Source organism: Mesoplodon densirostris, chromosome 13 (assembly GCF_025265405.1).
Source record: "Mesoplodon densirostris isolate mMesDen1 chromosome 13, mMesDen1 primary haplotype, whole genome shotgun sequence".
NCBI lineage: Eukaryota > Metazoa > Chordata > Mammalia > Artiodactyla > Ziphiidae > Mesoplodon > Mesoplodon densirostris.
In genome coordinates this window covers 92,478,644-92,488,759 of record NC_082673.1, presented here as the reverse complement: position 1 = coordinate 92,488,759, position 10,116 = coordinate 92,478,644, and the positions used below count along the sequence as shown (strand labels likewise).

Genomic DNA, 10,116 nt, shown 5'->3' with positions numbered 1-10,116 from the left:
AGAGGTGCTGCCCTGGGAGTAGGTGGGCCAGGCGGAGGTACCCGGGACGCGGGGCCTGGGGCCTTTCTCTCGCTCCATCCTTTGGCCTGGAGCTTGTCTGAACAACCTAAGCGGAGGAAAAGCGGGGGCCTACGGTAGTAACTAGAGGGCTCGCGGAGCATCAACGCCCTAGGTGTCTCTCTGACAGTAACGCACGAGGCATTTCATAAATAACCTACATCCCCACACCCCGCGCCTGGGCTGAGGCATGACGAAACCCTGTGTTTAAAGAGAGGGACAAGGGTCAGGCAGCAGTCAAGAGGGGCTTCCAGCTGCCAGGAAGCCGCGCGTTTTCCGCCGAGGCCCTCGGGGAGCAGCGTCCGCCCCTGGCTGCGCGCCAGCCTCCGCGCTCTGGCTCGCGCCATGAGACTACAACTCCCAGCATGCCCCGCGCGCCACAAATGGACGCGCGCCGCGGCCACGGGCCAGTTAGCACCTCCGGGAGCGACGCTGCCGCGGGCTCAGGGAGGACCCGGCGGGTGCGCGCTGATTGGCGGCGCGGGCTACGGCGGCCGACAGGGGGCGGTGGCGGCCTCTGGCCGTGGGTCCGGAGGCGGGGCCTCGGGCCTCGGGCGCTGCGAGCACGGTGGACCACGACTCCGCCGCAGCTGGGTGCGGGCTGAGGCCATGGGCGATCGCAGCGGCGCGAGCGGCTCCCGGCGCCGGAGGACGGGGTCGCGGCCCTCGAGCCAGGGCGGCAGCGGTCCCGCGGCGGCGGCGGAAGAGGAGGTACGGGACGTGGGCGCCGCGGGGGACGCGCCTGCCCCGGAGAAGGACAAGGACGGAGACGTCGACGTGGGCAGCGACCAGTGGGATTTGAGGTAGCGGTGCGCCTGACCCCTAACCTTTGACCCCGACCCGGGGCCTGCGCGACCCTCGTTGTTCCGCCAGGCGTGTCCGCTGCAGCTCGGATTCCGAGCCCGAGAGACTGGCGCTTGGGCTCCGAGTCCGAGAGCCTGGCTTCCGGACTTTGCGTGGACAGGTGTGCCCCTTGGGCCTCCGCGGGGAAACTTAGGGGGAGGTTAGGGGTGGAGGGTCGCCTGACAAGGTCACACAGGTGGGGGCGCCGAGGGGAGCCGGCAGCGGCCCAGCTTCCAGACGCCCCTCCCTCTGCACATCTTTAGGTGGGTCCTGAGGCTCTTTCCCAGGGTGAGCCCAGAGGTGGGCTGGTTCCAGCCACCCATACTATCCTCTTCCTGGAAGGAGATGGATGGCGTCTGGCGGTGTGTGATGAAGGGGGCCCCTCAGGGCTGTGAGGGGTGCCTTGTGGGTAGATAAGGCTCCCAGAGGAGGGTGGGCTGGCTGGGGAGTGGGCCAGCAGGAGCTTGGGACTGCCTGAGGAAAGGGGCAGGGGGCAGTGCGAGAGGGTTTCTCTTTCCTTGCAGACCCTCCCAAGAATGGTCTTCACAAAGGTTCCTCATCCTTTACCCAGTGATTGACTGGCCTGGGGTCCTGCTTGTAGTACCAGCACAAATGCCTGCTCTAGGGTCAGAGATGGGTCCTGTATTGGGACTCTCACCCTTGGCTGGGGTACAGGAGAGGGGTTTGAAGTGGGCACATCCACAGGTGGTCTCCCTGCTTAGCTGAAGGACTGATGGGAAGGGGGTGGGGAGCAAGCCGTGGCTGATGGAGAGGACCTGGCCCACCTGGGCATTGGCTAAGTCCTGCAGCTGGCTCCAGCCGATCCCTCTGCCATCCTCCACGCCCCCTCCCCCCACCGTAGCCTTCATCCTGGCCAAGGGGCCCTCGGGGACTCTGGCTTTGGAAGCAGCTCCAGAGCTAGAGATTGTCAAGGAGGAAGTGGGCAACCTGTCAGTGGGTTGGCAAGGATTTGCCCTCTCATTAAAGAAGAACCGAGGCTTTCTTCACTGGGTACTGTGGGGAGGGGATGGGCAAGGGCCTGTGGTGCAGGCACTGTCCTTGCCCTTGGGGTGCACACGGTTCACCTGGGAGATAAGATAGTCTCAGCACTGAGCAGTGTGAGCAAAGGTCTGGCGCAGAGTCCATGACGGCACCATGGGGAGGAGGGCGGCCCTAGGAGGGGTGCTGGCTTCCTGTGGGCCTGAGGTGGGACTGAGGGAGGGTGCCGAGGATAGGAGTGTCCTAGGGTCCCCTCTGCCAACTCCCCACATGATCCTCTCCAGGAGGCAGGGGCGTGGCTGGCTCCATCTCCCTCTGGAGGGGGTGGGATTTGGGGTCATTTTGTATGAGATGGGGGGGTGCCAGCTTTGGGCCAAGCTGTCACCCTGGGTGGGCAGTCACTTTGCTGCTCTACGCAGGCCAGGTGGCCAGAAGCCTCCCCTGTACTCCTGCTAGTTGGGCTGAGTGAGCAGGAGCCCTGCCTGCCCACCCTCAAGGTCTGCACCCTTGGGAAGAGGAGCAGGAGGTGGCAGGGACGGGCCACAGCAAGTCCCCTCTGGTCTGCAGGACACACAGCCTATGTGTGCTTGTCCCTCATGCCAGACGCCGCAGGGGTCGCGTCTCCTGGGGCAGAACCAGGCCTTGCTGTGTCTGCCCTCCTGGCATCTGGCCTCTGCCCCCGCCTCTCCCCCCTGCTTGTTCCTCCCCCTTCCTCCTCCCTCCCCTCCCAGCACTTCCTGCTCACCTTGGCCTGGCGGCTCGGTCAGGCTCTGGGTGGGGCTGGAAGGAGGGCCGCCCCTTTAGCCCTGCCCGCCAGCTCATTCCTTTCAGGTGCACCACACTCCCCTGTGCGCCCTCCAGGCAGGGCCTTCTTGTCGTGGGGCTCTCCCAGGGGTTTGTCTCTGGGGTGTCCTCTGTTTCTCCCTCTCTAGCAGGGACTGAGGACACGGGGAGCCCACCCAACTGGAGGAAGTGCCAAGGGGGTGGCAGCTGGGAGGCGAGCTGGCACCCTGCCCCCTCCTTGTCCTAACTGGCCCTGGAGCTGGACCGTGTGGTCCTGTGTGTGTGGTCCACACTTGGGTCTGTGCCTCTGGGCAGGCTTTGAACCTCGGTGAGAGCCTCAGTTTCCCCGTGTGCCCGCCTCCCAGTGCTGGTGTGAGGTGGCGAAAGAGGTGATACCTGTGATGAGTTAGAATGGCCCTGCTGGCTGGGTGGGACTTGGGAGCAGGTGGGCGGGCCGCTGGAGGGCACAGAGGCGTGGGCAGCGCCTGCAGTAGGGGAGAGGGTGACAGAGCTCTGGGCAAGGCGGCCAGGCCCCGCGTCCATGCCAACCATGCCTGGTGCCCTCTGGTCCACTGCAGCTGACTGCATCGGCAAGGCTGGACCTCTTCGGGGATTGGTGGGTAGTGGGCTTCCTTCCCTGGGTCGGGCTCTCCGACCTCTTGGGGCACAGAGCTGCCTGGGTTGGGGATGGTCAGAAGGCCGGTGGAGGGACCCGAGGGGCGGGTGTGGGTGGCTTGGGGAAGGCCTTAGGAGCCGGACAGCAGCGATCTGGAAGAGCTTTTGTAATGTTATTTGTTGTCAGGTTTGGAAAACGCCACCCTTCCCCCACCCCCATTTTCATCTTAGAGATTGCTGCACATGAAGTCGGTGTGGTCTTCTCAATGGCCCAAAGCGGGCAGGGGTCACGCTGTTGTGAAACAGTCCCCTGGGCGTGTCGAGCTGGGCGTGGACACGCAGATGGCGGTTGGCAGGTTTTGGCATGAGGTGGCTTCGGGACGCTTCCAGTAAAAGCAAATTAGCCTGAATTTGGGGGAGGGTTCTGGGCAAGCCCGTCCAGTGGAGAGGCCCAGAGACTGTCCTCTCTGGGGAGCTGGGCCTTGGAGCTCTGCTTGCCTCTCCGAAAGGCACGTGCAGAAACTCAGGAAGAAGAGGGCCCGGGGTGGAGCTCACAGCCCCACTGCGCGTGGTCCAGGATGGCGCTCGAGGGCAGGTGCAAGGAGGCCAGGCCTGTGACTGGGAGAGGCGGGTGGGCCAGCTGTGGGCAGACCTCGGTCGGTCTGGGAAGGCAGAGGTCAGACCGTCAGCACTGCCCTGGCTGAAGATGCTGAGTGGCGTCGCGTCCTCCCTGGCCCTCCACCTCCTGGGTGCGGCCCTCTGAGTGCCGACCCCAGCCGTAGCCAGGCCCGCCACAGAGGCAGGGCCACCCCCGGAGGCCTCTCTTCCCCTGTGCCCCAGGTGCCGCTTGAGGTGGAGCTGTGTCTGCGGGAGGGAAGGGGAGGCCCTGGCTTCACCTCTTACAAAACCGGACGCCTTGCTCAATGCCGTGGACGGCCTCCTGGTGGCAGGGCACTTGGGGGAGGCGGGCCTGCAGCCAAGGACCAGCACCAGGTCTGAGCCTTGCCCCGCCGTGCTGTGGCCCCTCCACCTCTGCCTCACCCTGAGGATCAGGCAGGGACGTGAGGGTCTGCGTCTGTGTCCCCCAACCCCGGAACTGGGTGGGAGCGCTCATGGGCGGGGGGCACCGAAAGTGCCTCTGCTGGCTTCTACTGTAGACCTCCCTGCCATCAGGCGCCCAGCGCCTGGGTGCCGGTGCCCGCTGGGACCTGCGTGGGCCAAATGGAGGGAGGAGGCGGTTGGACTGGGGCCCTTGGCTCACTGGGTGGTGGGCTGGGCCGACTGCAAAGGCAGATTCGCCCCCCCCCATCTGTCCAGCATTGCCAGATGGGCCCCCGGACCCCTGGGGTGGCCTCTTCCTGTGGGCCCATCACCTCTCCTTAGCCAGCGAGTGTGGCGGCAGCCAGAGGCATCTGCGGAGGGAGGTGGGCTCCCAGCCTGGGGCACTCCGGCCCAGCGTAGCCAGCTCCTGTCTGTGGCGTGCCCCCGTCCACCTGCAGCGTGGAGCCGCAGGCCTCTGGGTGTTCCTGAGAGCTTGGCATGGCCTGGCCCCTCTCTGGTGATAGATGGGGAGTAGGATGTGTGGGCAGATGGGCGTGAGCTGCCCAGAGTGAGGGGCTGGGCCTGGCCAGGTTCCCAGGTGTCTGCCAGGGCTGGGAGGCGTGGGCCTGCTTTTGGCCTTGCCTGCGGTTCTCACTGCCTGGGGCTCTGCGGGTGCCCACTCCTGCTTTCCAGGTGCCACCGCCTGCAGGATTCTCTGTTCAGCTCTGACAGTGGCTTCAACAACTACCGTGGCATCCTGAATTGGTGTGTGGTGATGCTGGTAAGTAGGGTGGCGTCTTGGAGCAGGTGTACCTGTGGCCAGGTGGGGCACGGGCTCTGCCCCCTGGGGCGGGTGGCCAGAGCTTTTATGGCTGGGCCGAGTGCAGAGGGATCGCGGTGGCGGTCCCTGCAGCGGCTGTATACTGGGCTCCCGGAGGGCACACACTCCACCCTTGTCCCTGTGGAATCCCAGGAGACGCCTGCAGGGCTAGCGTGGGAGCCTTTGTGCCGTGGGCTGTATCCGAGGGGCACTGGGGTCTCCTGAGGGGCTTCTCTGGCTTGGCGTGGGGGCAGGAAGTAGATGGGCTGGTGGGCCTTGGGTCTGTGGAAGGGGCGCTGTGGGCGCAGGGCCTCCTGGCAGCACGTGGGAGTGGGCCGTGAGGAGTTGCCTCTTCTGTTCCAAATGGCCCTCGTGGGCGTGGAGCCCCCGGGCAGGCCCGGACTTGGGGGAGCAGCGGTGAGAATACGGCTCCTTGGCTCAGCCCTGCAGCCCCGGGCCCCCCTCCCTCAGTCTCAGGCGGGTGAGAGCGAGGAGCCCCGCGCCTGCCTCGCTCTGCGGCCTGGTCGAGGCCACTGCTTCAGGGGCCCTGCTCCCCCGGCGTTTGGCGGGGCTGGGCCAGCAGCTCTGGCCCACAGGCAGCTAGAGTCCAGCGCTCCAGGGTACAGCCTTCGGGCGAGGCAGGGGACAGGGGCCTCTCTGGGCCCCGCCCCCGCCACTCAGGGCTGATGTGGCGCGATGCCCTTGACCCTCCACCCCACGTGTCTGCCTGTCTTGGGTGTGGCTCCCGTGGCTGCCCGTGTACAAGGGGCTCCCGCACCTTCCCTGTCTGTGGCCCCAGGAGGCTCCCTGGGGAGCTGTGGGGCACCATGCGGCCCGGTGGGTGAGAGGCTGGCTGGGCAAGGGGAGAGCGGGCCGTAGGCCAGCCCAGACCCAGGAGATGATGTGTCCCTGGTCTCTGGAGGCCACTGCCGGCCGAGGCTGGGTTTGTGAAGAGCGGGTCGTGCGGGGCGGGCCCTCAGCTGCCTGGGCGGCACTGTCTGCTCTCCTGCAGCCCCTGGCCCTTTGCTGCCGCCCCAAAGCCTCCCCCCTGCTTCTGGTACCTCTGCCACACCCTTCCTGTAGGAGACGCGCATCCCGCGCTGCGTTCCCTCTGCAGCCTGGGCCTCCAGTGCTGCCTGTTTGCAGCTCTGAGCTCTCAGGACAGGCCACCACCAGGTTGGGTGACATTGTAGGACCGCATGTGTCCTGGTAAGCTGGCTGGTCAGGCGTTTGACTGGGAGAGGGTGTGGCAGGTGGCTCCTGCATCTCTGAGCTTGTCACCTCCTCGTGAAACTAGCCAGGTAAGGGACCCCACCAGTGTCCCCTGGAGAAGCATCACTTTTCTGCAGAACCTTCCGTAACCTGCACGGGGCCTGTGCCTTGTGGGGTGGGCGAGCAGGTCCCCGTCCCTGCAGAGGAAAGCCAGGCACCCAGCCACCGGCCAAGGCAAGAGCTTGTTGTGGTGGGGGCTCCATCCTCGGCTGCTGGTGCTGCAGGAGTGGCCGAGGCGGGCAGGGGCGTGAGTTACAGTGTGGCGCTCCAGGCCCAGCTTCCCCCAGCCTCTCAGGACTCTGGCCCACTTCTTCCCACCACCCCACACAGGGCGTGGGCACTCCCGGTGCAGCGCCTGCCACACAGACAGGCTCTGCGAGGACTGGCCTGACTGGCAGGGCCGTGCCCTGGGCGTGGGTGGCAGCTCCATCTGGCAGGCTTGGACTTTGGGACTGTTGCTGTGGCCTTGGGGCCCTCACCAGCTCAGTGGGACGGACGCGGGCTGCTGGGCGGCGGGGGTCTCTTTCTGCTGCTGAAGACACAGGCATCTGGGAAGTGCCTGGTGTCGGGGTCGGCTCCTTGTCATCGGCGTGCCGGGGGCAGTGCCGAGGGGCTTCCCGTCCCTGCACTGGTGCCCGCGGGGTGGGTTGCGAGTCTCGGAGCTTGGCGTGAGGTCAGACAGGGCTGGGCCTGCAGGATGGAGGCTGCTGCTCGGACCCACGGGTGCCGGGAGGAGCTGGGGTGGGTGTTCCGGGGCCAGAGGTGACAGGGTCGTGTCCCTCTCTCTCTCTTGCAGGTCTTGAGCAATGCACGGTTATTTTTAGAGAACCTCATCAAGTGAGTGGGCCCTGGCCCTGCCCCACCCACTGCCAGCTCAGGCCCCGCCCTTCCCCCACTCAGACCCTCATCCCCCACCTGCCCATCTGCAGGTACGGCATCCTGGTGGATCCCATCCAGGTGGTGTCTCTGTTTCTGAAGGACCCCTACAGCTGGCCCGCTCTGTGCCTGGTTATTGGTGAGCTGAGTGCCCAGGAGGCCTCGGGTGGGGACAGGGCTGACTCGGGCCTGAACCCGCCCTGTGGCGCTTCTGTTCTCAGTGGCCAACGTCTTTGCCGTGGCTGCGTTCCAGGTGGAGAAGCGCCTGGCTGTGGTAAGCAGCGCCCTCACGGCCCCCTCGCCCTGCCCGGAGGTCTGCGCCTCACCAGCCAAACTCAGGGCAGGCCAGCAGCGCGTCCCACTGTGTTTCATTCAGGGTTTGGGGCTGTGTGTGGCTCTCCCGGGAGGGGCTGCACCTCGGGCCTGGCAGCCACGCCCTAGGGAGACCCTCTGGCCGGGGAGTGGGGGCCCCAGCTGAGCGCTGTGCTCCCCCCACCCAGGGCGCCCTGACGGAGCGCGCAGGGCTGCTGCTGCACGCGGTCAACCTGGCCGCCGCTCTCTGCTTCCCGGCAGCCGTGGCCTTCCTGCTTCCATCCATCACTCCAGGTGGGCCGCCCGTCTCACCCCCGTCCCAACCTGTCTCTGGGGCCCGTAGGAGAGACCTAGGCGAGCCACAGGGGCTGCCCCCGTGGCCGTGGCTCTCCTGTGGGCAGGGTGGGAGGTGCGTGGCCTGAGCTCGCCTCTCCCGCAGTGGGCTCCGTGCTGGCTTTGATGGTGTACACCATCCTGTTCCTCAAGCTGTTCTCCTATCGGGACGTCAACCTGTGGTGCCGAGAACGCAGGGCCAGGGCCAAGGCCAAGGCTGGTGAGGGGCCGCCTGGGGGTGGGGCCACCCGGGGCTGCCACCTGCTGCGTGGCTGGGCCCGGGCAGCATCGCAGCCTCACCCCGCCCTGCCCCTTGCTCGTAGCTGCTGCGGGTAAGGTGGTCAACGGGGGAGCTGCCCAGTGCACCGTGAGCTACCCTGACAACCTGACCTACCGCGGTGAGAACCCTGCCAGGGCCTGGGAGAGGGGGGCTGCTGGGGGCCGGGGCCTCGGCCTGCTAACCCCACCCTCCCGTTGCAGATTTATACTACTTCCTCTTTGCCCCCACCCTGTGTTACGAGCTCAACTTCCCCCGCTCCACCCGCATCCGAAAGCGTTTCCTGCTGCGGCGGCTCCTTGAGATGGTGAGGCTGGAGGCTAGGGGCCTCGCGGGCTGCGGGGCCACGGGGCACTGGGGGACTCAGCCCGCTGTTCTCTGCTTCCTCCTCCAGCTGTTCCTCACGCAGCTCATGGTGGGGCTGATTCAGCAGGTACGCGGACTGGGCTGGGGGCTGTGCTGCGCGGGGTGGGGGGAGTTGCTGGAGGAGGGTAGCTCGGGCGGCCAGAGAGCTGACCCCCTGCCCTCTTTGCAGTGGATGGTCCCCACCATCCAGAACTCCATGAAGCCCTTCAAGGTAAGCAGGCAGGCCCTCGCGGGGTGGGGTCTGAGGGCGGGACCGAGGGAGCCAGATGCACCCTGTCTCTGCAGGACATGGACTACTCCCGCATCATCGAGCGCCTCCTGAAGCTGGCGGTGAGCAGCCTGGTGGGTGGGGGCACGTGGGCGGCGGGGGGTGGTGTTCTGGAACCTGGCACACGCCTTCCCGCAGGTCCCCAACCACCTCATCTGGCTCATCTTCTTCTACTGGCTGTTCCACTCCTGCCTGAACGCCGTGGCCGAGCTCATGCACTTCGGAGACCGGGAGTTCTATCGGGACTGGTGGTGGGTGGCCTTGGGTGTGGGGCCGGGGGCTGGGGGGGGAGGGCCATGGTGCAGCCCGGTCACCCGCCGTCTCCCAACCCCCAGGAACTCTGAGTCCGTCACCTACTTTTGGCAGAACTGGAACATCCCCGTACACAAGTGGTGCCTAAGGTGGGTGTGGGCGCTGCAGCCGGCGGGCGGGCGGGCGGCACATGGCCTGGGCACCCGCCCCACGGCCTCTCCCTTCTGCAGACACTTCTACAAGCCCATGCTCCGGAGGGGCAGCAGCAAGTGGGCAGCCAGGACGGGGGTGTTCCTGGCCTCGGCCTTCTTCCACGAGGTCAGTGCCCTGTGGGTGTGTCCTGCCCCACCTCGGGCGGGGGTAGCCGAGGGGTCAAAGCTGACGCCCCTCTCCCCCCACCCAGTATCTGGTGAGCATCCCTCTGCGCATGTTCCGCCTCTGGGCCTTCACGGGAATGATGGCTCAGGTGAGTCCCCCACGTGGCCTGGCACCCTCCCCGCGCCCGGGAGCCAGCCCCGTGGTCGCCGAGGCCTGCTAACTGGGCTCCCCCCGTCCTCAGATCCCACTGGCCTGGATCGTGGGCCGCTTCTTCCGTGGCAACTACGGCAACGCGGCCGTGTGGCTGACGCTCATCATCGGGCAGCCGGTGGCGGTGCTCATGTACGTCCACGATTACTACGTGCTCCAGCACGGGGCCCGGACGGCCGGGGCCTGAGCCGCTCCGGGCCCGCCTGCCTCGCCTCGCTGCCCGTGGCTGGAGCCGCCCCCCACCTGTGTGCTGGGGAGAGGCTGGCTGGTCCATGCTGCCTCTGTGCCCCTACGGGGCACCCTCCTGCCCCTCAGGGATGGCAGACTGGGCCCGTGGGAGGTGCCAGTGCTCCGGGAGCTGTGCCGATCCTGCCCAGGCATCTGACTGTGTCAATAAAGTGCTGTCCACAGTGAGCTCCCTCAGCCTCCAGAGCACCGGGCTGCTGGGAGGTGGTGGCCGTCCCAGTCCCGCGG

At 66.7% G+C, this 10,116-nt stretch overlaps 1 protein-coding gene across 1 annotated transcript; it reads left to right on the top strand.

The window, feature by feature from the left end:
• The first annotated feature begins 582 nt into the window (after positions 1-582).
• On the top strand, positions 583-10,056 carry DGAT1 (diacylglycerol O-acyltransferase 1). Its single transcript, XM_060115557.1, has 17 exons — positions 583-860; positions 5,032-5,119; positions 7,227-7,267; positions 7,360-7,445; positions 7,528-7,580; positions 7,807-7,912; positions 8,058-8,171; positions 8,275-8,349; positions 8,432-8,535; positions 8,623-8,661; positions 8,764-8,805; positions 8,880-8,924; positions 9,001-9,113; positions 9,198-9,263; positions 9,345-9,432; positions 9,518-9,580; positions 9,674-10,056. Exons 1-17 carry the CDS (start codon positions 667-669, stop codon positions 9,827-9,829), a joined length of 1,473 nt encoding a protein of 490 aa, XP_059971540.1. The 5' UTR covers positions 583-666; the 3' UTR covers positions 9,830-10,056.
• The last annotated feature ends 60 nt before the right edge of the window (positions 10,057-10,116 follow it).

Excerpts from the sequence above, each read along its gene's own strand:
- DGAT1 (XM_060115557.1), top strand. The coding sequence starts at position 667 with ATGGGCGATCGCAGCGGCGCGAGCGGCTCCCGGCGCCGGAGGACGGGG. Across the intron at positions 8,536-8,622 it reads TGCGGCGGCTCCTTGAGATG|CTGTTCCTCACGCAGCTCAT; the intron begins GTGAGGCTGGAG and ends TTCCTCCTCCAG. Across the intron at positions 8,925-9,000 it reads AGCGCCTCCTGAAGCTGGCG|GTCCCCAACCACCTCATCTG; the intron begins GTGAGCAGCCTG and ends GCCTTCCCGCAG.